This window comes from Buteo buteo, chromosome 13 (genome assembly GCF_964188355.1).
Source record: "Buteo buteo chromosome 13, bButBut1.hap1.1, whole genome shotgun sequence".
NCBI classification, from domain to species: domain Eukaryota; kingdom Metazoa; phylum Chordata; class Aves; order Accipitriformes; family Accipitridae; genus Buteo; species Buteo buteo.
The window spans coordinates 38115398-38141873 of NC_134183.1; the positions used below are offsets into that span (position 1 = coordinate 38115398).

The window sequence follows — 26476 nt, forward strand, 5'->3', positions numbered from 1 at the left end:
AGCTTGGCAACACCAAAATAGACACAGGAGTGGCACTGTAAGGGTTAAAATCGATTTAATGCCTTCACTTTGGGGAGCTAATGTTGGTAAACAAAGAGTTTTTTCTTGGCCTTTTACATCTTTGAAAAATATGGGAGCTTTTAAAACCGTGTTAGAGAGGAAGCATTTCAAAGCACTCAGTGGGAAAGAGGGTCTAGCAAGATTCAAACCAAAATTAATAGCATCACAGATCACTTGTTTCTTAGCTGAGTCTGTAAAGAAAATTAATGGACTTTAACGAATGCCCAAACTATAGTGAAATCAATCAGTTAACAGCAGTTTCAGCCATTGGGGATACTGTCAATACCTCTTTTGGTTTTGAAGCATGTTCGGGAATGTCTATGTTTATCACATGTAAGGGCAAGCACCTGGGGCATCCAGGTTAGATCCGTAATCCCATGTAACACCAGCGGAGAGAGACAGAGACTACCAGAGGGTAGCTCAGCCCACCTAAGATCTGAATCGCCTTTTGGACATGCTATCACTCCTCAGTGATTGACGAAGCATCCTGGCATACCAAGGTTCCTATCTTCTTTGGGACAAATCCAGGCCTCTGAGCGCACATCGATCACATCTCGGTGAAAGGATGGAAGATCATTTGACCTGCTATGGTCTGGTGCCAAACTCTTCCAACTTTACTGCAAAAACCCTGCTTTGTGAGCCCTGAGGAAAGGCTTTGCTGCCTTTTACTTTGACAGCTACTGCAAAGCTGGCCTGCCAAGCAAAAGAGTATTAGCTGTCTTCTCTCGATTTTCTTCCCCATATTTTGCTTGCTTCCATGACTGATGAAGACATGGAGAAGTCAATGTTGCTGTTGTATCATCCACTTGGTTACTTTCTCTGTTTTCCTGAGCCATACATCTTCTCTGCACTCTGTGATTCTACATCGCATCACAGAAACAGTAAATGTATGCAATCAGAGAGCAAAAAAATGCAGTCAGATCAACAGAAAAGGGAAACAATTTTCTATTTAGATTGCTAGTCCAACTTTTGTTTATATCTATTTAAACCAAGATCTGAGAGGAAATCACACTGCTGATGATACAACCCTCCAGCTCCACTAATTAGAGCTAAATGAATTTCCTCCAGCCTGCCAGTTTCCTAAGCACCCCCAGGAGTTCTCCAGCAGAGACAGACAAGTCCCGACCAACCCTGGTGTTTCAGAAGCAAAAAAGTCTTTTCAGATCTTCTTTGCACATGACAGAAACAGAAAGGCAACTCTTACTCCCCTCCTCCTGCCCACTGGTGCATCATCTTCAATAGCTTGTGTTCATTTTATCAGGAAAACACACCGTTTAATAATAGATTTGCCATTTCCTTAGTCCACTTACTGTTATAATCCCAAACAAACAACCGCTTCCAAGCTACCCACCAAACCCAGGAGAAATTAAAGGGTGCAATGCATCATGTGTAAAATGAAAGAATTTTGTTCAAGGGTAACCAAGATCTTTTTTTTTAGACCCGGTAGTAATGCTTTACTCAGCTGAAGTGTTTTTCATAGCATGTCTGTAGCACCATCGAGAGACCTACACTATGGAACTGCGTTATTATCGGTTTAGAAGACCCTATCCATCACTTGGAACAAGAAAGGTTTGCAATTCTTTCCATTTTTCCACTCCCAAAGACATACTGAGCTCACAGATTGCTCCAGAGAACTGCACGCATGGATCCTGAAGGTAGCCAAGGATTTGAGAACACAAAAGTTATTTTACTTGTATTTTCTCTTGGTCCCCTTATTCCAAAAGAAGTCAGGAAAGAGGGTGGTTTGGAAACTGGCATGAAAACTACTGTTTCGTAACAACAGTAAAATAGTTCCTAATGCAAAGTCCCGAAAGCAGCTCTTACCTTACACTCATCGTAGTCTCTGCGAACATACAGCAGATAGATCAACCAGTTTTTCCTCTCTAGGATTGGTAACTCTGGTGCTGGAAATGTAAAATATTAACAGAATACAGGAAATCAGACTGATCAGCAGAGAACCTGGGCACAGCACAAGAGATATTCTGAACCACCCGATCTGCAAGCACAATGCAATTAATTCAAGAACTGCAATTGCACCAGGTGGTACAATTAATCATTTGACCTGAAGCCTAGAGTGCGGACATATAAACAGTGTCTGGTTTTATCTTACTTCTCAAACTGATGGATAAAATGCATTGTTCAAGATAGACAATAAGATCTCTTAGCAGAAAACTACCACCTCAAAAGACTTGAGGCATCGGCTCCTTCTGGTGCCGTTACTGAGCAAACAGTTCAAAGCACCAACTACATGCTCATTTTAATTCAACACTAATGCTGGTTTGGTGGAATTGGTTCTTCCAAATATGCAAGAAGCAGCTTGGAGGAAACAAGCTGGATTCACATTTTGGAACTAGGGCAGAAGAATCAAAGGTCTTTAAAATAAATTTCTGGGAGTGAATGAGAAGGAAATGGGCGATACACACAAAAGAAGATTTTGGAGATGTTGCCGGTCTGAAGGTGTGAATAATTTAAAGAGGTCAAACTTAGTTCTTTGAAACTGTGAAGAGACTATGAAACATCACAGGTCTGAGATACTGTGAAGCTACTGGCAGAAAAACGTATTTGATGCAGTGGAGGAGAAAGACCTGTGCTCCAGCATTTCAATCGTAAGGAGCTTTCAGCAGTAATTATGGCAAATCACGAATGGATGTTGCTTAGTGATATTCATGTTGGGTTTAAAAATTTAACACACTGCTGTGCATTTCATTAAGGCTTGAAATGTATTGCTTGTTACTCATTTCTACAGTTCAGATGCGGGTAGCTGAGAGGTAACCATAGCAACTGGCAAAAAAGCTATATGTTTGCAAGTCAATATTATGACAGAAGTGCAGAAGCAAAGCAAGGCAAGGACTGTAGCAGGAGCCGGGGCAGCAGTGAGGGTGATACAAGCACCAGACCTTCTCTAGGCCCCACGGAGCACGGCACGGACCCACACCGCCAACAGAGATGCAGGCTCAGCTTCCAGCAACACAGAGCAGAAGGTATTATTTGAAGTGGTCTGCGGTCCGCTCTGCCAGCTGGCAGTACGGGTCATGATCAGATGTAAGAAAGAAGAAACTCTGCAGCTGGAAGGACTGAATCACGTCAGGAGACCTTACCAGTGTAAAATGTTATTATCTTTTAGCAACACTGAGCTTTAATCACGTGAGGACTGCGCGTGCGGCTAGCAGCAAACACATCTCTCAGGCATATCATGCTCTCTCCCACAATTCACACCCAGTCTAGTATCACGGAGAGCACTTAAAAACAGCTAGAATTTCTTCTGCTGTTGAAGTTGGAAAAAATTTTGTAAAGCCATTCTGGTTTTGTTGTTGTTTCTTTTTCTTAAATTCCAGAATATCCAGTCAGATTCATAGGAGAGCTGAGATTTAAGTGTGCACACCAGCAATTTAAGGTCTAATACCTTATAAAGAAGGTTCAGCTACCAAAACCAAATAGAAAAATCACAGTCCAAATAAAAAAGTAATCCACACAAGCTAAGCTTACAAACATGCACAGATCAGGGATCCAAACATTCTCAAATTCTGCTCTGCTGTGTAATACCTGGATCTTTGTAAGTAAGGTGCTTAAATATGCGTGTTCCAGATCAGATTAATTGATTTCTGATGACTTTATGCTTTCCATTCATCCTTCTTATGGTGAGACTATGAAGGGAAGAGTGAAGAGGCTGCCTAAAAAGCTACAAATTGATTGAAAAAACACTATTTCATAAACAGTCTGGAGGGCTGCTGTTCTGAAGTCCGTTGAGGGGTTACCTAATTCATTAACAGATTTGTAATAACTTCCTTGTGTAAGTTATTACGGGTGCGAGGGTTTGACAGAACTTTCTTTTTTGAGAAACACAGCACTTGGGGATGCTACAAACGCACTGCAGAAAGCACCCAGACTTGAGTGCTCTTCCTGTGTAGCATCTCCTGGTGCCACTATCCAGTCCAAAATACTGAACCAGACATGTGTCTGATACACCTGGGCACCTTCTACCTTCTTTTGTAAGTACTGATTTAAAAGCAGACATTGCAAACTTCAGTTACAGTCAAAACTAAAGTATACTTTCCCATTTTGTGCCTAATAACACAGCTTAAAATTACAAAATCCTGCATCATTATATACAATGAAAACTGTCTTAAATAGGGATTAATCAGAAGACCTTCCAGACATACCCCATCTGGTCTCCAACCATCTGTAGCACACGCCTTACTGGGAGGTTAAAAAGAAACAGACAGCACCATTAAATGTTAAAACATACAGAAAAACTAGCTGGCTGGAGTGTGCTGCTAGCTGAGATGGGAAAGACTAAATTATGTTAGAGCCTACACAAATGTTTTGGGCTAAGCTAAGAGGACAGTACATCAGCGAGCGGATGGAAGATCAGTTGTTTAATTCCTGAAAGAATGAGCTTTTTCACACTTTTAAGACCAGAGGGACATTATACTCCACTCCCACACTACAGAAACGCCTGCTGAGAACAGGATTGGGAAGGAAGAAATGCTGAATGTCAGAGTGAGTGCTGAGGAGAGTATTAAGCTGCAAAAGAAACGAGTAGAACAGACACTGCCTGCCTTCTGGGTCCAAGACTGCAAAAACCCAGAGGAGTCTCCTAAAAGAGCTGGGCTGGACAGAAAACAGACAAAGCAAAACACACCATGAGACACAGAAGTGAACAGTTTTCACATCTGCAGAGATAAAACAGTTTCTCTTCCCCGGGCAATATGCTGAGCTAAGGATAACTATGTGGAATTGGGAAAACACATGGAGTTTTTACGCTCCTAAAACTCATTTGGAAATAGCAACAAACCTGACTGAGGGGACATTACTCTCCTTTTTCCTTTTCTTTTTCCCTAAGACAAGCAAATTGAAAAAAGGCAAACAATTCTGATGTCTTTTGAAAAAGATGCCTAGATTAATTTATAGATATAAGTGAATCTTACACCTGAACACAAGCACAAAGATTCATAGAAGAAAGTTGATGTGCTCCCTGATTCTATTCCAGAAAGTAAATGTGAACACTTTGACCCCTTCTCTGAAGAAATCCAACATGAACACCATGAACCAAATCTGGTATGGATGCCACAGAGGACTGAGAAGGGCATAGAAATTATGAGAAAATTAATAAATTTGACACAGGAACATGTCTGATCCTCCCAAAAAGGGCTGTGGGAAGTAAAGGATTATTTCCAGGCTCTATACTCTATTCAGAAGCAGAGAGAAGTAATGCAAATTATTTATACACCTCTTCAGAGCCACAACCAACTTAATCTGCATTTCTGTTTTTCCACGAAAGCAATGAGACGCCTACTTCTGGTGCATTTATCTACCTTAGGTTTGCTCCCCCAGCCTGCTGATAAGGGCTGTTGCAGTGCAAAGGGTCACTGCATTTTTCTGAAGAAAAGGGAAATACAGATCCCCAGCTAGTTGGGACTCCAGCTCCAGAGAAAGGGAATAAAACAGCCTGCAACTTTCTGAAAGGACATGATTCAATTGTAGCTGGTCCTAATATCCATGTATTTTTCCAAGTTTAATAATTACCCACAGAATACCTAAAAAAAACCCCTCACACAGATGATGTGTGTCGCTCAGCTCTTGCTGCAGTGGCCTGAACAGCAACGTATGGCTGGATCCAGCCATGGGGGCTGCTACAAGGGGCAGAAGAACAGAAAGAAGCCCCGGCAGCATGCCTCAGTCTTCTCAAGTACAAGGATGATCAGGAATAGTGGAGGCTCCATATGGCATATAATGGTTTGCAATCTCACACTAATTAGATCTGGGAACACATACTGCCGCAACCGGTCGTTCAGAAGGTTTCTGCGCAGGGAAAGGCCGCCGAATTTGGCCTCACCAGGAGGAGCTGAGCACATTCATCAAGTTCCTCAGGCTGCCTACATTGCAATTTTCCACCTTCTTCAATACATGGACCTTCAGAAGTTTCTCACATGTAATTGCTGTGGATCATGTGAAGACACGCTCTTCTTTGTCACCTTTCGCAGAGCCCTCGCAAATAATCCAGGCACTGCCAAGATGCAGGGACTACAGGTTAGAAAATAGTAGTTTATATCATTCTAGCAGTGAAAAAAAAAAAAAAGCCATTATTTTCTGTAAATCAGCCTGCTCAAGGGCCAGTCCAAGAAAATGCGATTATCAAAAAACTTGGCATCTACAGTGAAAAGAGTTTATAACTTGCATAATTATCTTTTGGCCTCTCTTTTCTGGGATTACAAAAGTCTAGTCTCATTAAGCAACTGCGACAGGGAGCCAGGCACCAAATATATGATTAAATACCTCAGCCAAGAGACATGCCAGTTTCTTTGAAATGTGTTTTGATTGAATTCAAAAGGGAATCCATCTGATCTCCCACTTTCTGTGTGGCCAGTGATTGATTGCACAGCCCACTTGCAGCAATGTGATTTTTCTTTCTGACAATGCTCCTTTAAGGAAGCCACTGGAGCGGAAACCCCGACAGAATCAGAGTAAGATCATCAGGTTTGTATCTGTGCTGCGCTATCATCACTCTTTGCTTTATTCATCCTCTTACAGATTTTCTCAAAGGACTGAAAAAAAAATTATCAGAGTTATTCCCTTTTGTGTAAACCTCCCTAAGAAGTTATTTTGTGCTTGCATCTTCATATTGGGTAATTATAGCTTAGCTATGAACTATCAAACAGGGGGTTTTAGATTTAATAAAAGGATTTTGAAATTGCTGTAAAGAGAGAGGAGGTGAAAAAAGCCCCAGAAGGCTCCAATCAGATTTCCTGGGGGAAATGATTGCTAAAGCACCAGCCGTCCTCTTAAAGAAATTGGCAGGTGCAAAGAGACCACTTTTGTTGTGGGCACAGCCAGAGTAAAGTGCATTTCAACATAACTGCACAACTGTAGCCATCAGGCAGCTTTTCACCTTATTTTCTCCAGCGTGCAAACTGTCAGCTGCCTGGAGCACCCTAGCACCCTTCCTGTGAAAAGCACAGATCAGCTATGGCTCTCTGAGGTGGAGAAGGAGCTCAAGAACACGTTAGTCTCATCAGACTAAAAAAAACCAGATCAGAGCCCAGCCCTTCTTCCACTCTGGCTTATCAGAAAGAGTCTGAGCCCCAGTTCACTCCCCATCCCTCCAGCTTTGCAACCCAGCCTGCAGCAAAGTGAGCAAGAGCAGCAAGAATAGCCTGGAGGAGAAGCAGAGAAGCAAAAGACTCAAGAAGACACAAAGAAGAACCTATTATCACGCCAAAATCCACAACAACCAAAACCACACATAACATACAAGGAGAGGACAGAAAATCTTCAGAAAAGTAATTAAAAGGAAGTATTTTTAAGTTTTTTTCATTCTGCAGTAGCCTCACGAGCCATGGTCTAGATCCATTGTGGTAGGTACCATGTACATGGGTAAGATTATCCAAAAGGCCTAATTTGGATCCCAATGCAACTGTCCCTTTCCAAATTCTAATTAAAAATTGCACGTTGTAAAACAGCATTCAAGCACACAGGTATCTGCAAAATTAATAAACACAGAGGCAATGACTCAAGTCTCTATTGTAACATTTTGCTATTAAGAGAGCTGCACCAAAGCAGAATTTGGTAAAGCGCCATCTTGTCCTGAAGAAATCGAGGCAGGAGGCTTTGCTGCAGTGAAGCCACGAGAGAGCGAGGTTATCATCTCCCACCATCATGTAAGGCTCACTCTAACACACAGAAGCAAGATTGATCTTCTCAATTTGAGATTAATTTCCCATTTTACAGTAATTCAGGTCATCAGCTTAACAGCAAACTGACAACAGCATAAAGACAATTCACTTGCCGCTGCAGGAGAGCATCCAAATCTGAGAAGGAGCACATGAGAGTCTTTCAAGACCAACATCCACTCCATCCATCCCTCAATTCCCAACTCAGCCTCCTGGAGACACTTGCTGACTTTATTGCCAGGGTTACAATTATTCCCACCTGCAGAGCTTGGGGGAGGTTTACTGTTGGGCATAGCTGTGGTTACAGTCCAAAAGGAAGCTTGGTGCTCTCACAGCCGTGTTAAATAAACAGTGATAGGGAGGGAAAGGTGAGGATGAAACCAGCTGTGCATATCTCCCTTTTGCCTTGAGCTTCACAAGCTGCCAATGCAAGGAATTACACTACCGTTTATAAAACTGGTGACAGAAAGGTAATGAGTATCTTCTAAAGAAAAATAATATTAAAATAATAAGGCACAAACTCAAATAGCTACTATAAAACAAAATACCATTGCCAGGGATTTGTATTTTCCAAAATAAGGTATGAATAACAGATAGAAAGCATTTTTAAGCTCTAATATCAAGGTTTTTAGATTTAAAAATAACAAACTGCCTTGATATCAGAGGAGCATCCTACAAATTCCTAGCTAGGCTGGTGCACAGACAAATTTAACAAGAAATCCTCTTCCTTACTCAGACACTCGAAGGCTTTTATTGAGACCATAGCAATATAAATACATTACAGCTTTGAAAGAAAACTAGTACAGGAACATTGGTCTTCCTACGCCCAGATCCATCCTTGGAGTTTGAAAATGGAGACATAATGTATTCAAAACTCAGTAACGATGAAAAATAACTCCAAAACCCACCACCCACAGGATGCTGTGCATGCTGTATTTCACTCATCGTGTGTGAGTACATGCATACGTATGTGAGAATACAGCTGTCTGTGTACACAAATACCTGTAAAATCGATATAAACAACAGAAAAAAGGAGAGAGCCTTCTGCTTTAGCCACTCTCTCTGTTTAATCCCCTTCCCCCTGTTTTCCCTTTTGCAAATTGCTGCTGGAACACCTTTAAATCAAACAATAAACCTGTATGGTTTCTTGTTATTTACAGTCAGCTGGGGTTAATAAAACTCATCATGTACAACTCTGGTGCTGGCAAGAAAGCCATAATTCATAGCTGCGATCTTACTATCGTGTATTAATAGCTTCACAATATGCAGAGAAAAGTGGAAGGAGGCTGAAAAACAGCAGCAGGTTTAAACAAAAAAGCAACATTTCTGACTCTACACCTCCCCCTGCAGGAAAATTAGCCAAAACTATATGGAAGAGCTGAAAATTGTATCTTAAAGCTGATTTATACACTAGGGTGAAGGAAAAAAAGGGCATTTTCTGTTGTTAGTTTACACTGCATAAATCTTAAAGAGTTGCTAGCTCACACTTCAGTGGTTTTTGTAAGACACTTAAAGTTCTGAGTTACTCCAAACAAAAATGTTTTTATTTACAAGACAAATACCTACACTGATTATTCAATATAAATGTCTTCTAGTACATGCTGCTTAAGTTTAACCTTCAGGTGAAGTGGGAAGTAAATAAATACACACTTGTGACCCCCCTGGACTTCCCAGCACCACAGCGAGGTTCCCAGTGGCAGAACCAGTCTGGTTACTGGGACATCTCCATTAGCAGTACGAGGCTGATGAGATACCATTCTGCAATCCTGGCTCCATTTGATGAAAGAGGCGGGGAATTACAGACATTAGCACAAGTACCATTAGCCTGATCATTACTACACAAAAAATTTGATTCAAGCCTAATATTGCTTAATTCAAGTCTAAAATTTGATTCAAACAAATAACACTGGGATGAAATTTAGTAACAAATAAGTACTTTAAAAAGAAATTTGAAAAAGTATAATCTTCTTTATTTGCTAAAAAAATCAAAACTGAAAGTCTGTTTCCCCTGTACAAGCCAATTCTGACCATGAGCGCTGACTGCTGAGCAGAGATGCGCTCTGAACAGAAGAAAAACAAGGATCTGAAAGAGCTTTTGCTATTTTTTTGCTTTTAAATGCAAGCTAATCTAGAAAAAATAGGCTGATTCACACAACAGTTCTCAATTCCCTGAGGATGCAGACACTACGCTTGGAGATACTCAAGGATCCATCCCCTGGCATAGCACCCCAAATGTTATCTTCTCCATTTAAACAATTATTTTCCTGCTTGATGCCTTGTGCTCTTGTAGGCAAGAAGGAGACTGAGCTCCCTCCGCGTGTCTATTTGCCAATGCTGTTCCTAAAGAAGGGAGGTAGAGTACACCATCGCATAGTGCTTCTGAATAAAATGGCTTATAAATAGCACAGGAGGTCTGTGATATTAACTGGTGACTACTCGCTGTTTCCTCCCACAGCAAAGCAGGGATGGAAGATATTTCCCCCGCAAACGAAGCAACACTGGCTGCAGGCATTCCCAAAATAACCTGTGTAACCAGCTTCTCATTAATTCCAGTATCAGGAGCACAGTAGTTTGGGATTTCCAGTCTAATCCTTCCTTTGGCTTAAATTCTTACGCTTAGTCTTTTTCTGTCTACAGCGTGAGGTATTTTACACGGAAATTGAAACTAAAATCATTACAAGGCATTTGTAAGAAAAAGCTTTCCTCTTAAAAAGCAAAATAATATTGTAACAGGGAGAGGACCACAATCCAGCCCTGACAGTCTTTGAGACTTCCCACTCAATAGGGAGTAACACCTAGAACCTGTCCTCATTTCATCCACTACCAAAGAAGAATATTATATTAGAAGCATAACATATTAGAAGAATACATATATAAAAAAAAATATAGAAGTTGGTCTTGCAAACAGTTAAGCACTCCCTACTACAAGACCCTATTTTCTGAATGCGCAAACTTCTTCCAGACTTGTTGCCTCAGGATGAAGTTTTCCAGGTCAGACACCTGTCCCAGGATGAATATTTGCCAGTGCAGCCTTCACTCTTCCCTACTGCATGAATGTCTTAACAATACAGTTTTTAATTACACAAGCACACCTACAATTACAGGAACACACGAGTATTTTCACCAGGTGCCCTGTCTCCTTCTAATGATGATGAATATAAAAGTGAATTGAGGTCAGACAGTGAATGAAATTGTCGAGAAATGTGAATAAACCACTGTCTAAATCACAGGACTTCTGCAGTGTCTGTTATGCAGCTTAAAACCTCTGCTGCAAAGGGGACAGACCCTGGAAGGAATGAATGAACAGTCTCTTCATTAAGACGCTGTAAAGCTGCTCCTGAGACAAGAAACCTCACTCTGATTTCTGTTACAAAGCTGGAAAAATCACCTAACCAGGCCTCCCGAAGGCAGCCACTACATGCCCGCTCATCCATCATTTTTGGCTGTACAGCTTGAAAGACATGAGAGCTGGTATCTCCCAGCCAGCACTCACTCCAGCAAGCAGGATGGGTAGCAGCCGTGCTCTGGCCATGAAGTGTTGCAGTATACATGCTCGGTAACTCTGAAAAAGCAAGACCTCAAGCACTGGGGAACCCAAAATGTCTTCTTGACCAGGAAGTACTGTCTTCTAAGAGACTTGAACATATAATGCGCAGTTTGAGTACGACACAGAAGAACCTTGCAGCATCAGGGAATTTATCTATGGGATTTGATTGCTGCAGACAAACACGACAACTGGCTGTACACTGAATAATGGAGATACCTTTTATTTTAAAAGCCCTCGGTGAGCTGTTCCTTTTTCAGTGAGTCCCATCATTCCTGCGCAATGGATGATGTTGGAGAGCTAGGCTAAAGCCAATATGTAATTATGTCACTAAAGACTCAAAGGCTCGAATTCAAGTTGCACAGATAACGTTAGTTCTGACATTCTTGAGTGGGATGCATGTCCTTTAACTTAAGTGTCTGAAAATTAAGACATCTGAGTTACTTGCCTTGGGCTGTCTTTAAGGTAAAGGGGAGGAATACGCAAGCTTGGGGAGTGATTCAACACATCCCAAGATAGGTGGCTGGCAGAGGTCAGAGGAATGGCATCAGATGGACTTTCCACTGACTAAATATGGAGCACAGGTGATCTGCTGAGACTTGTTTGACATAAGAGACATCTCAATTCAGAATGATGAATACCACCCTTCCTAATTTTGTTACTTACTAGTTTTATAAAAATATTTTAAAATTCACAGTAGGAGATGCCATTTTATCTGTAAGCAGCACACCAACAAACATTTAAAATACAAAAGAAAATTGCCTAGCACCAAGGACTTTCAAAGGCACCAAAGTGAAAAAAAAAATTATTTAAATGTTATTCTAAAGTAGTATGTTGCAAATGTGCAGTTAGATCCTCTAAAGCTGAGCTATTGTACTTAACCCTCCTCCTGATTCTAATCCAGTGTAATGTATTTCTTAATTATCAAAAGACACTCAGATTATACTCGCTTTCTACAAGAGGTGGCACTTTTATGGCACTTTTTATTGCCTAATTAAGTTTGCAACAGGCTTAAGAAGCAGATACAGATTTTCTCCTTTACAGAGAGGAAATGAAGTGGGTTGACAACTGCCAAAAGGTGTAAAGCTAGAACTGAAACTATGAATCTTCTGATTTAAAAGTCAGCACTAAGATTTTACAGTGATAGCAGTCTTGACAGAAAAACACACCTGCTACGCTGTCTGCAAAGGAGTCCCTGTTCCTGTAATCACAGACATTAATGTACACACACAAGAGGGCAGAGCTGTGCTAGCACATTCAAACTTGAATATTACCAGTTTTTTGTGGTGCAGGGATTACTGGGCTGTTATTTTGGGGAGGAGAGGATGAAGTGAAGTATATTATACAATTTAATTACCCAAAAATGATAATTCATTTTTTTAATCTCACTATTCAAAATTAAGAGCTGTATCAGATCCTGAACAAAATACACACAGCACTACTATCCACTTATCGCAGAGAGATGAAAATATCAAATTCTCTTATATAAAACAATGATGTAATTGCCAACTAATCTGTTATTTAGAAACCATTTTCTTCCCACAAGGTTGTAGGTTCAGATGGGCTAAAAGATCTTGGCTTGCACATGGCCAAATGGAAACAAATTGGTACATACAGATACAGGAACTGCATTTGCTCCCCCACAACCATGACATTTCCACCAACATCTTTTCTTTTTGACACACTTAAAAGTATTAATTAATTTAACTCAAGGGGGTTGTTTTTATCTGGATTTCTCAGGCAGCTTCACTCGTGCAAGTTCAAAGGCAGCTTTGAAGCTGGCTCAAAGAATGGATTTATATTGATTTAAAAAAATGTATCAGAAATTAAAAAATTATCAGCTCTGCAAGTGCACAGAATCGACTCCTCAGGGTGCTAAAAAGTTCCTGCTCTTCAGAGTGCTCCAGCCATTAAAAGACTTACGGGATCCCTTAAAATACCTGCAGGAGCAGGAGGGATCCCTAGTTCATCTGTGTGAGCGGGAGCCGGCCGGAGAGAGAGTGAGATCCATTTTTGCAGGACAGATCATCAAAAGCCACTTATCTACTTCTGCATAACCTGAAAGTTATTTATTATCTAACAGTCACATTTTGCGATTGCTTATCACCATGAGCACTTCCTAACCAAAGTCAATACCAGATAAAGTGAGCTTTACTGCCCATCAAATCACCATGTGCAATTATTTTTTTATCAGAACCCAGTGACTACACCCTTGGCTTCAAGGATGAGCACCCACATGAAAAGGAAGGCACTACCAGTATTTGAGCGAAATACTGACACGGGATTTAGCTGGGCAAGAATAACACACACTGCTTGAGAATATTTCAAAATTCAATTAAACAAAAGACACTACCCTGGTAAGATGCAAAATACCCAGGTTTCTGTGTGGTACAAGTGTGGTAACTTTGAGCCACAAAGAACAACACCCTAATTACCGCAGAGCTTAAGAACAGGATACAACCACAGCTTTAAAACACACATTCACATTACACACTTCCCTATTTCTATTATTTATCTGCAGTAGCCAAATCTAATCAAACTCTGCTATTACTTGCAAATGGACACCAAGCACTTGTGTGTTCATCGTTCATAAACTGACTTCATCAGGTGTTTTAGTCTTGGGTCAGTAACTTATTTTGTCTCTGAAATGGAGAAAGTAATAAAAGCAGAGAGAACTCTATTTCCTCCCTTTCAATGACCCACAATGGCCTTACAAGACATTCTTCTAGTTATGCTTGTAATTATACAAGACAGAAGTGGAACTCACCTAAAAAAAATAAATAATAAGATGAAGACTCACAAACCTTGAAACATCCAGACACCTGGTTTACTTTACAGAAGTGCCCTGATGTGAAGCATTGAGCGTGTTAAAATGCCCACGAGGCAGACCTGACCATATTTAGGGTACGCTAAATTTTCTCCCTATAAAATTTCTTCCATACATCTTACCCGCACCCTTCAGTACTATCTCTAGCAGCACTCAAACAGGCCAAGTAGTGCATTGGAATGTACCCATTTATATGGTATTTTTCATTTAATGTCTCCAAATGTTTTGTTAACTGAAAGTCTGCAGCATCCAAAAACTGTCATTGAATATTAGACCAATCTTGTGGTTGATAAATGGAAAGAAACAAAACTCAAAGTGCTTTGCCAAAGGTCACAGTGAATCCAAGACAGAATTCCTTGCTTCAAACCCTAGGAAAAAACATACCTACAAAGCATCCAAAAAATATCCAAATGCCCAGGAATGGGGAGACCACTTAATCCTTGCTAATACTTTTACAATTCACAAGGGGAACATTTTTGCTTTGAAAATTATCTACCCGACCCTTCCTTGGGTAAACATAGAGGTGGTCAGTAACAACTCAGAATTCTGCTTCTTCACAGTCTTCACAGGATTTCTAGCCCAAGTTCTTCCCAGTGACTCAAGTGAAATCTACTTTATTTTGCTTCAGTGTATTTATTACAGCATATACACATTTAGGATTCTACCCTGTTGTTAAAAAGCTATCACTGTATCTCAGAAAATCTGAGGTCTAATATTTGTGTAGAAATCCAAATGCATTTAAAATTGTTCCATTAACCTTTGAACTGTTATTAGACTAACATGAGCCCAGAACTACCTTTCTAAATATTTTTTCCACGATAAAGGGAAATAAATTCAAGTTATGTTCCATAAAAATCAACAATACAAGCTGGTAAAAGTGCTTCTGTGCTACAGTACTATCAGATACTATAAAATGACTTGATTTGCCTGTGTGGCAAAAGGAAAAGTGGAAAGATGGGAGGCAGCCTATCTTAATTCAAAACCAGTAAAGCATTTAGGAAAATATCTGATTAATTTAAAATGCAGCAGGGAGATTAAAACCCCATCTCAGCAGGCTGATATTAACTCTACATCGCTTCAAGGAACAGAGCTCCCTTTATTCTACCATCAAATGCTTGGGGACAAAATATCAAGACAGGGAGAGTTATGGATCTTGATGTAACAACAAAGGGAATTGATTTTCAGAGCAGCTCTCCCCACGGGGGGTAAAGGACAAAATAGTGAATGATTTTAGCTACTAATGTGTCAGCTGCTGAGTAATGGTTGTCACCAAGTGCAGCGACAAGATACTCCGAGGGTTTGCCTTCCATCGGTCCCTTTAATTTAGATTGCTAGATGTAGAGATTTCTAACCTGATTGCTGCGTACGCCTTTCCCCACCACCACCACAATCTGCTCCAGACTCTTTATACACTTGTTGAATGCTCATCGTCATCCCTTTGGCCTGACCTGCCTGCCAGACAGACTCTCTTAAATCCTAACCTTTTGGGCTTTCACAACCTAAAAGCCACGTGACGGATCAGCCATGACAGCAGCTAATTCAAGAGCAAATTCTGCCTCTTAACTCAGTTATTCTTGTTTAAGAGCCATAAAATCAGGTTGCTACACACTGGTTCTAGGTTTCCATTTTTTTCTTGTCTCACAGACAGGATCAAAGGAGCATCCACAGCAGGAAAGCGATGCAACAGCGAGGGGAAGCCACATGACTCTCGGGTTGCATGCTTCAACAATGTCCAATGTATTCTCATCTGCATCGCAGGTCAGACTGAAAATACGGTCTTCTCGTGTTCCTTCTGGTTAAGCAACATAACTCACGTGTATTTTGTCATTCAAATGATTTTTTGCAAATCCGAGATCACATTCTCAGAAACACATGTTTAATACTTTAGTCCTACCCAGTACAAACAGAGGCGAGCTGTTACAGTCTGAATCCAGGCACTGTGATGATTAAAGTTAGGAATTCAGCGATGACTTGGTCATATTCTACTACATTTGTGTACAACAGCATTGTTTGGTTATTGCAGTATGTGCTCTATTTGGGCACAAATTATATCCACACCAAACTGTTCATAGGAGACCATATTATACCATATGGTCTCTCTGTTTCATAAAACTGCTTGCACTAATGGTGGTTTCAGTATCTCTCTTGAATCCTTCTTGAAAATACAATGCAAATATAAAAAGGCAAATTGCTGCAGCAGAAAGTTACCATTCAGTGTTTAAAAATGTCAGTTTAAAATAAGTTTAGCAGCACTCTTCCATTCAAACAGAACTGATGTAGATTTGCCTGGCTCCTCAAAGTTCACCATAATTCTCCTCAGCCAAACTAAAATTGGATAAGATACTTCATTAAGATGTTCTACAAAAATCCTATTTAAAAAAAAACAACAAAAACTGTCATGGGAAAAAGATGCTATTCTTTCCTGCCAAACTCCACAAAAGCATATACAACATCACCTTCGTCCTCTCCCCTGCTCTCTTACGTGCCCCCAGCATCACACCCGCACTCAAAGGACACTGTTACATCACTCCCTATTGCAAATCTTTTTGCTGCCCTCATTTCCTAGAGATTAACCATCAGGCAGCTCAAATCAGCTTTTGCCCACTGTACTAAAGGCAACACAGTCAAATGTTAAATGGCAAAGCACAAAGGCTTCTAAGGCATTTCATTTCAGAACTGCCCAAGGTGCACCAGGTACTAGAGATGCCTCAATTTACCTTAAGAAACAGAAAACAGAGTTACAAAAGTCACAGTCTAGATGATTTTTTTCTTCATCACAGTTAATTTTGAGTCAAGGGTCGTGTCAGTACAAAAGGGAGATCCAGAGCCACAAATAACTGGATTTCATTTACTACTTTCTCCCCTCTGGCGTGTAGTTAGACAAACACCAAAGGCAATGAAGCAGGTGGAAGGAACATTGGCTGGTGACGGAGACACCAATGCTTTTGCACAGCCTTTGCCCTGCCTTGGACTTGCAGCCTTAAAACCTGAAGGAGCATTGGTGGCCCTTTTTAAAGAAGCACCCAGCTTGGTTTCAGGGTTGTTAATGCAAAATGCTGAGTAGGAGAGAAAACTCCTCCTCAGCAGCCACAAACAAGCAGCCCTTTATCAAACAGCAGGAGCAGGCAGGATCTGGAGAAGCAGCCCCATTAAGAAAGTTGCAACTGCTACAGTTCATTCTCCCAAACAATCAATATTAAAATGCGTACACTTAAAAGCAGGAAGGAACTTGACGGACAGTTTAACAAGCAAGCTGACAGAGGCACGACAGCTTCTACCCAGCACACCTCCATGGCTTGTTTGTAAGGCTGATGGCTCCATCTTTCTTTTTCAGCTATCCCGTTCGCTCATGAATTATGCAGAGTTGATTTAATAGACCTCAGCCTGCCATGAAAGAGCGCTGGAGTGATAGTCCATCTCTTGGCAAACACCATCAGCCTGATCTCTCTACACACGTTTTATTCAGAGAACTGCAAACGTACACTGTCCTGTAAAAACAGTGCAAATATCATAGATGGGACTCACCGAATGAGGCAGAACAAGGTGGGGGTCACTGAGGATGAGGAGGAGATCAGAGTCATAACCTTTATAGAAAAGGATGGAGATGAACCACCTCGCTAAGGAGTGAATCAGTGCCTCCACGGAAGCCATGCTAATTGGTTTAAAGAAACAGCCATCCTTGCTCTGAAAGAGTTGGCAGTCAAGCTAAAAGCAAGTTTGGGGGGTTATTTTTACTTGCATACAGGCCTGAAGCAGTAGCATTCGTTTCAGCTTGGGGCAACGTACAGAAAGAGTCTCGGACTCGTGCAAGCCAACAGCTGTAGGTCTATATCAAGCACCGTCTCCAGGATAGCAATATTCTGCTCAAGTGCTGGAGTTCTGCTGCCAGGAATTGGGACTATGTGATGTTAGCCTGACCTCTCCAGAAGAAAAGCAAAGTGTTTCTTCCAGCTTATCGGGGCCAGGTATGGCATAGTGCCTACATGTGAGACAAAGAACCTTTAGGCAGAAACTAGGATGTAGCACCAAGGCAGTCTCCATCACAAGGAATTTAGAAACATGGAAGATTTCCTCCCAAAGCATACTCTGACAGGCACATCACACATTTAGAGTAGACAAAGGCCAAAGTACAGAGCTTTGTAACTGAGCTTCCCTGAATTAAAAGGTAAAGGAAGAGGAGGACTGCTTCTGACTGGCACAATAAGTATATCGGGATTCTAGCAACACTGCAGAGTTCACTCTTAATCTGACTTGATGGGGCCCTCTGGACACTTGAGAAAGGAAAATCCATAAAAACCCCCCTAACCTCACCTTAGGTAGGCGCAAAAGTCTCTACAGTGAACAGATCTGTACTAGGAACGTGAGCACAGCTCAGCATCACAGAGAAGGAAACATTCTTCACGTGCACCAGGACAAGTCACATCGCAAGAGAGAGGGAAGATGGGAAAGGAGAGGCTGCAAGATCAAATTGTGCTGCAGGCTTTACTGGACCCCTTACAAAACACCAGGCTTTAGTCAAACGTTTTGAACTGGTAACTGAAATTGTTCCTGTTACAGTTCAGATTCCACCAAGATTTCAAAACAACAACTCAGACTGAGTTAATTAACTCTCACTTTCAGTATGAAAAAACCCCAACAAACCAAGCAAACAATAATTAAAACCAGCTACAACCTGACTGGTTTTATCTCACTTGCTCTCCCTTTTACTTCAAAACTTAGAAAATGCGACACGAAAACCAATGAGACACAATGTTAGTTTCCCAAGATAATTTCTACGGCAATACGTTATTCTGAAGAACCTAAAATGAACAAACCCCTCGTATTATTTAAGGAGATAAATGAATACCAAACTCATTAGCAGCCCAACAAGTATGTACACAATAAAATAAACAGTCTCTTAGATTATAAGCAAACATGATGCAGGCTGTAGGTACAGCAAGTCAGCCAGCAACAGCACTGAGCTAGTGATCATACAGACCCTAGAAAAAAGTACTCAGCTGCTTACAGTCTAGATAGTCTCATCTTTTCCCAGTGGACATTTATTTCTTCCTAGACAGCTGCACACGCTATAAAAGAAATCCTAAAATCAACCTGCCCAAGAAACACAATCCTATCTTCAAACAAACCTTTTTTAGGATGGGGTTTTGGGGGTTCTGTAGCCACTGGCAATGAAGAAACCTGAAAATACAGAAAAGAGGAGTATTAAATATACCAGGCAAGGTTTCTTGAAGATCTATTCCAGAAAATAATCAGAAAGGACAACTGGCAAATCCCCAGAGATGGCATAAAAATAGCATCACTGCTGCTAGACAAAATCTGCCCTGCCAAGCACTGCTCTTCCCTAGCCATAGCTAGGTAGAGATTCTGTTCACTGTGTGGATTAAATAAACGCACTCATTTTACAGTACATTCCTGTTCCGCAGGTTCGGTGCTATTTATTAGGATTCTAGAAAGTGATCATTACCTTGTAAAAAATCCCAAATTCAAGCATTTAAGACACTAATTAGGGATCACACAGGAAAACGTTAAAAGCATTTCTTATAAAACATTTATAAAGTTAATTAGCACAAAGTAATTCCTGGAGAACTATCAGAGTCTGCAGGCACATGAGCACAGCAACGTCCCATTGCACAGCACGCCACATACCTCAACCTGCAAATATTGCCCAGAGTTCACGGACAAGCAGGTACCCAGTCCATGGAAAAGAAATTCATTTTATACTTTTTTCTTACTTGGCATCAAAAATCAAGCCTTCACAGAAGAGAAACATGATTAGACAGGGAAGCATTTTTATTCTTGACTTTCAGTTTTTTGGGGAAGAGACATTCCTCACTCATCCAGACATAAAACAGGATTTTATAGACCTGTGTCACCTCCCTTCTCCTTAATAAACCATTTTTTAAAGTGGAGGTTCAGTCTACCCTTGTTCCTTGTAATGTTTTGGGAACATTTTCTCATTCTACTCTCTTTTTTTTATCGGAGGTGGGGAGGATCAGACATCCTGAGTACAGTATCTGAGACATGGAAAACAACCCAGATATATACAGGAAAGGCTTTTACCAGCTTTGTTTCTTAATAATTTCTAACATTTTATTAATAATTTTAATAATTAATAATTTCTAACATTTTATTCACTTTTCTGACTCCCATTGTGAAAATCTGACTTGATATTTTCACAGAATTACCCAACTGCAAGCACTTGTTCTTAAGCAGCAATAACCAGCACAAAGCCCCTCAGTTTTTTATATATTTGCAAATTTTTTTTAATCTGTATACATCATTCTAATCCTAAATCCTATTGCTCAGCACTGTTAAGACTTTCCCGTAACTTCTCCTATTTCCTCCTCACCTGAATAACTTTCTAGCCATCCTTTTGTCCAGATCATTTCTAGATACACCAAATAACATGGGCCTGGTACAGAAGCCTGCAGGGCTTCATTAACGACCATCTTCCACCACAAAAAAAAGAGCACTTATTCCTTCTTTCTGCTCCTCACCTTTTAATCAGATATTTACCCATGAGAGGAATTTTTTTGCCTTATTCCGAGACCATTTATTTTCCTTAAGAGCACCTGACGACAAGAAATCAGGCTGCACGACACAGCAGGACAAGGGCAATTTTACAGGAGCACACGGGGAAAACTGAGCCCTGACGGACACTGAGAAAGGTTTAGGTTTCACTAGATTACCCCCATAAAAAACAGAATAAGGCTGAATTTCCATTCTGTCTTCGATACCAAGTGTGCAAAGATTAAAAACTCACTCTTAACAGCATCTCCCCCCGCCACCCGCCCCAGCCTCGCCTCCCCTTCCCCCCCCCCCCCAAGCCCCCAGCCCAGCCCAGCCCTCCCGGGGGCCCGTCCGGGCAGGGGGGAGGCCGTCGGCCCCTCACCGGTGCGGCCTGCGGCTCCGCCATCGCTCCGGCAGCGGGAAGAAGCGCCCCGTTACCACGGTTACCGACCGACACCCCGCCCCCGGAAGCACTTCCGGGACAACCATAGAGGAGCGCGGCGCGGAGCCCGACGGGAAGGTGGCGGTGAGAGGACCCGGGACACCCTGGTACCGCCGCGGCGTTTGTCATGAAAAACACCAACGTAACTAACGAAAGAATAAAATATAAGTTTATTAGGAAGGGTTTGGTCGCTTCCCCCGCGGTGTGAGAGGGAAGAAGGCCGCGAATGAGGTGGGATGCCCCAGCCGAGGGGCCTGGGGAGAGTCTCACACAGGCCGGGCCCCCCTGAACAGCCACAGACCCTCAGGAGGAGGGAGGGAGGGATGGGGTGGGTTTGGGTTTGTTTGGGTTTTTTTTTTTCCTCCTTTACATTTTCCACAGAGGAGGCTGCAGAGCCTGTTAACGGGGACAGTGTCACCACAGGCAGGTAATGGCAAGCCGGAGAGGAACAACAGCAGATTGCTCCCACAGAACTGGGTTTTAACAATCATTATCTTAAGGTTCGCCAACAGCCATCAAGGTCGAAGACACCACGGACCAGGTTTCCTTTGGGTTGGAGCCTGTCCCCATCCTTTGTAGGTTCAGTTTCAGGAACGTGGGAGTAAAAACCCAACAGCAGCTAGGCTTCATGCTTCCACTCGCCCAGCCCACCACGCTCCAGCAGAGCACACATGGCTTTCAGAAGCATTTTAATACACGGATGGGGAATTTTTGCAAGCCAAGGGGAATCCCAAGTCACCAGCACCTGCAGTTAAAGACTCGGAGCAGGCAGCACTGGTGATCCATGCCCAGCCCTGCTCCGTCCCAGCTTTCGGGAGCGGGGGCAGGAACAGCACAGGGGAAGCGGCTGCGGTGCAGATACTCTCATGTGTGATATCCAGGGGCAAATAAGCCATGGTGGGGGGCAGGTGAAAGGGAAAGCACGTACAGACGGACAAAACTACAGCGCTGGAAGTGTCAGTATTTGTCAGTAAGGGACCTGAAGTGACTCGGGTGCCATCTGGAAACAGCATTTCACATTACAGACCTGCCTGTAACCGGCCTTTTTTCATTCACCCCTTTGCAAATTTATTCCCCCTTGAAGCTGGCAGATTGGAAGAAAGCTTTGAGGACACTAGCCTGGCGAAAAATACCACAGAAGGAGTTCCTATACAGGAGTAAATTTAATAAAACCACCACCAATTGTTTACTTTAACATAGCTCTTGTTACAGAAATCATAAAAATGGACTCAGTAGCTAACTCATTAGTTCTTTCCCCTTTTAATTGAAAAATACCCCGCTGATTTCAACTTCTACTGCACTAGATGGAGTGTTAAATAGTTCCTGGGAAAGTATGCCCAGTAATTGAGCCCAAAACAAACACAAAGACAATTCCATCACCTTTCCTTTTCAATGTTACGACTCGTTATAATGTAAGTGAAACTTAAACAGCAAGGAACGGTCCATTTGACAGATGAAAGGGGGAGGGAGAGGAGATCCACAGCCGAAATCTTTCTATTAAGTCTTTTGAGAAGTGGTGCAAAATACCCCTCCTTTTCCTGCCTCAGAATTAAAAATAAAACTCTAAATACACACACACCTCCTCTGGGTTCAGAGCACGTGTTCTGCACGTGCATGGATGGGAACAGCAGAGTTGGATTTGGGCAGGTATCAATCTGGGGCGAAAAAAAAGGCAAAGCGTCCTGAATCACAGCATACATTGGTCACTAACGCAATGCACACAGGGTTACCGAGCATCAGGAGCTGCGCGCGAGGGGATGGGTCCGTTGCCAGCAATGGATACATACACAAAACTGGAGGCTGTGGACATAAAGGAACTGCAGGAAGAGGAGAAACCCAACTTCTCTGGTAAAAGCCTTCCAAAAAAAAAAAAAAACCAAAACAAAAAACAAACAAACAAAACAAAAAAAAACCCAAACACACCCCAAAAATATTCACTACACCAGCACACGCTTCCCCCACCCCATCCCAGGGAAAACAAAACAAAACAAAAAAAATCAAACTGAAAGAAAATGCACAGCAAATAGACATAATCTTGAAGATTTTTAAAGAATAAATATTTTTTTGTAATTAAACATTATGCAAACACGTGCCACGCTTGCTCTTTGTCCATGCATATGCGCTATATACAACTTTGAAAAATACTGTGTTGTCCTCTTTTTGTTTTAAAAGTCATATACAAAGGTTTTTTTTTTTTCCTTGCTGTGTACCCCCCCTCCTCCCCTCCCCAAGAATCACCTTTACAATGAGCCAATCGACATTCATCCGTGTACTTGGGTGGCAGAGAGGAGGAGGGGAACGGGAGAGCCATCCCCCCCCTTACCAAAGGTACATCAAAATGGCTGGTTTGGACATGAAAAGCAGTGTCAAGAAACTGGTTTAAATTTCATCTGTACTACACACAGGAAAAGAAAGATAGAAAAGAAAAAGGAGTCGGCTTGGAGAATGAAGCTACGTTACAAGTTAAAGTTGGAGGGTTTTTTTTTTTTTTTAGTGCATCTGTCACACTCTTATTGGCCGCCTAGAATACTGTTGTACAATGGTTTATCTACCTTTTTTTTATTACAATATAATTTACTTAAATTTTCTGTTAACAAAACAGAATCCCGGTACTACAGACCAGCGGTGTAACAGGCGTAGCGCCTTGTGTGTATTTGATTTGAATCGCATGAGCACTCTAGATGGCAAAGGTTTCAGAGTTCGTTTTATGCGGGGCCAGTCTCAGTCCTCAATGTACTCCCACAGGTCCTTCTCATAGCCTTCATGCACGTGCTGCAACAAAACCCTTCGTCGACTCTCGCAGTATCTGCAGCAAAGAGGAACAGCACAGAAAAGGCAGGTTAGGAACCACAGGCTCATCCCCAGCATCAGGTAATGCAAACCTACATTAAGCCTCACTTCCAAAAGAGGAGATCCCCTGAGAAGGGACTTTGGTTTTGTAGCCTGTTAACAGTGCTAATTAAGACTTCAGTTACTCCAGTCACTCAACTCCAGGTTCCCGGCTGAAAAAACCAGCATGCAACTTTAGAGTTTCTCATGCGAAAGTATCCCCAAAGCCCCTACAGCTGAGAAAACTCCATTAATAACTGAAAAAGGAAGAAGCAGCAGCTTCAATTTGCAAAAGCCAGAGCATGGGTTAGCACTGACACCCAAAATGGGATGAAGCTCTCCTCAAACATGGGCTGGTGCCTACTCTGAAAACAACAAAAATCCAGGAGCTAGGTGGGCAAAAGCTCAGGAGCGCTGCCAACCCAGTTTTATTCCCCTCCAAAATCACAGTAAAGATGGAAGCGGTTGAGCTGGCTACAAAAAGGGTTACCGGTCAGGCTAGAGTGCAAGTTTTACCTTGCATTGAAACTCCTGGGTCTCAGAGGGGCACTACGCCCTGTGGGCTCTTTCCACCTACACTCATTTAAACAGATAAAGCTGCAAATAAAACTGATCCCAGAGTTAGGTACCGTCCTACCAGGATCAATGACACTGAGGAAAAGTGATATCATAGGAACATATCAAAAGATGCCTCATTCATTTCAGGTGCGTTAGCCAACTAAAAAGATATAAAAGCAGAGAAACATTTAAAGTATTCAGGTTCCAAGAGCAAATTATAAATAAGCAGCAGGCATTTCTGGATTAAACCCCTTCCAGCAGTGATGCAAAATCTACATCGTCTTTAGGCATGTGGGGGATAAGACCAAGTCTTGGTAACAGCTCCCAAGGCCCCAGGCACTGCTGTTTAACTGGTTCATGGTTTGGCAGTGCCCAGCCCAGAGAGGTGTGCTTTAACGTGAGAATCTGGAACCCAGGAGCACCTGCCAAGTTATCAGTTCCTGCTGGGAATTGTGTGGTTCAGTTTCCAGGCATGCACATCAGCCAGGACAGCATCTGAGGGGCTCTCGCAGCTGGGAACCCGGCTTGCTCAGCAGTGGCCAAACATCCCTCTGCTCGCTAAAGCAAAGTGCACAGGAGGAATCTCTCAGCAGGAGACCCTGGCAGAAAGCTATCCTTGGTGACAACAAATGCTAACACACAGGCAGAAATTCCTCACCTTAACCTGCAGCCCTTATGCTGCTACCATTCAGTATCTGATCAGACTGACAGATCTGAATAAAACTGTTCTGGCTCTTCTCATTGCTATCAGCTGTTGCAACAGAAATCAGCGTACACAAAGTCCCATTGATTTTCTGAAGCATGTGATAGCAAACATGCACAGTTTCCACTTTCCCAACTTCAATTATTTTGCTGCTGGTGGTGGGGGTTTAATCCTGCTTTCTAGAAATGTCTTTGCAAGCTAGGAGATCAAAACAGCTGAAACCAAATTAGCTAGGAGGTCAGTTCCTGCAATTTTCCAGAGCTCTTTAAACCCACCTCGATAACACCCTTGGTCCCAGTCTTGCATCAGTACACCATAACCAGTACATAGAGCACCATGCAGGACATGATTAAGACATGACTGAACTAGTTAATTAGAGACCTGCGCAGGCTTGACTGATGCATACTTTCTTCCCAGAAACATGAAGGTAGGTTTGGGATACTATGTTTTCAGGCAATTCAGGCTATATTAGGTTTTAATTTCTTCTGGATAGCTGTTACCATCCCTAGAAGAGCATCCAGTTTCAGAGGACTTCAGTGAACAAGCAGCTTGGTCTGAGATACCAACTTAACGGTGGTCTTAAAGGGTAAGTTACAAAATGTCTCAAGAGGAGGTCTGGTAAGTCTTTGGCAGCATGGCTGGGACTGGACGACTACGACAGAATGGGCCACGGGCCCACCAAAGCTTAACAGCTACTTCCACTCCCCAGAGTCCCTTAGTCACTATGGCTCACCCTACTTTGGGTTCCGCTCCCACCCCCCCCAAGCTAGGCATAACAAATTCAGTGACTTTGGCAAAATGCCTCAAAAATGTAAGCCATAATCCTGTGACTCATCCACATTTACAGCTTTGTATTTTTCCACTGTGCAGAAGCAAATCCCCTGGGACTGTAAAAACCATTGGCATTCGTGTCACTTGAACCATAGTGGTTCTGCTCTCCTCCCCAGCTGGGCAGGTTGCTTTCCCTCTTCTTTAAGGACAGCTTTTCTACACCCACTTTTTGCACAAAGGGACCCAACAGATAAATAAGAGCTGATTGCTCTCTTATAGCAACTCATCCTAGGCCAAAGCTGTCAGCTTGGAACTACAGTCACTCCTTGTTTTTTGGTCCTCACTATACAGGTCCCATCTCAGTCCTGGCCATTCCCACATGTGCCTTCTGTGTGGGAACAGCAGTATATGAAAAGCCACTGCTTTTGGTCACAAGATTTTTCCATTATGCAATTGAAACTTCTAGCTACTGCTCAGCAGAGCAGATGCAAGGCAGAGTTGGGAGCCTCTCCCTGCAGACTGTCATCTCCCCCGAGGGCTGGTCCCAACAGGGGCACAAAAC

General features: G+C 42.2%; 2 protein-coding genes across 5 annotated transcripts in view; both read right to left on the bottom strand.

The window, feature by feature from the left end:
• Window positions 1-21142, bottom strand: part of BBS4 (Bardet-Biedl syndrome 4) — a 43686-nt gene extending 22544 nt beyond the window's left edge. The window contains exons 1-3 of one of the 3 annotated variants that reach the window (XM_075045697.1): window positions 20994-21142; window positions 19229-19279; window positions 1885-1966 (exon numbers count right to left, since the gene is read on the bottom strand). In XM_075045697.1, coding sequence (XP_074901798.1) covers window positions 1885-1966; window positions 19229-19279; window positions 20994-21100 — 240 coding nt within the window. In that variant the 5' untranslated portion in view covers window positions 21101-21142. Of the gene's footprint in view, window positions 1-1884; window positions 1967-19227; window positions 19280-20993 lie in introns of all 3 variants that reach the window. The other 2 variants (XM_075045698.1, XM_075045699.1) reach the window with 2 other exon arrangements.
• A 1061-nt stretch (window positions 21143-22203) lies between these two features.
• The window catches only part of ARIH1 (ariadne RBR E3 ubiquitin protein ligase 1), a 63010-nt gene continuing 58737 nt past the window's right edge, over window positions 22204-26476 (bottom strand). For both annotated transcript variants that reach the window (XM_075045716.1, XM_075045717.1), the window contains exon 14: window positions 22204-23859. In XM_075045716.1, the coding sequence (XP_074901817.1) occupies window positions 23775-23859 (85 nt within the window). In that variant the 3' untranslated portion in view covers window positions 22204-23774. The remainder of the gene's footprint in view (window positions 23860-26476) is intronic.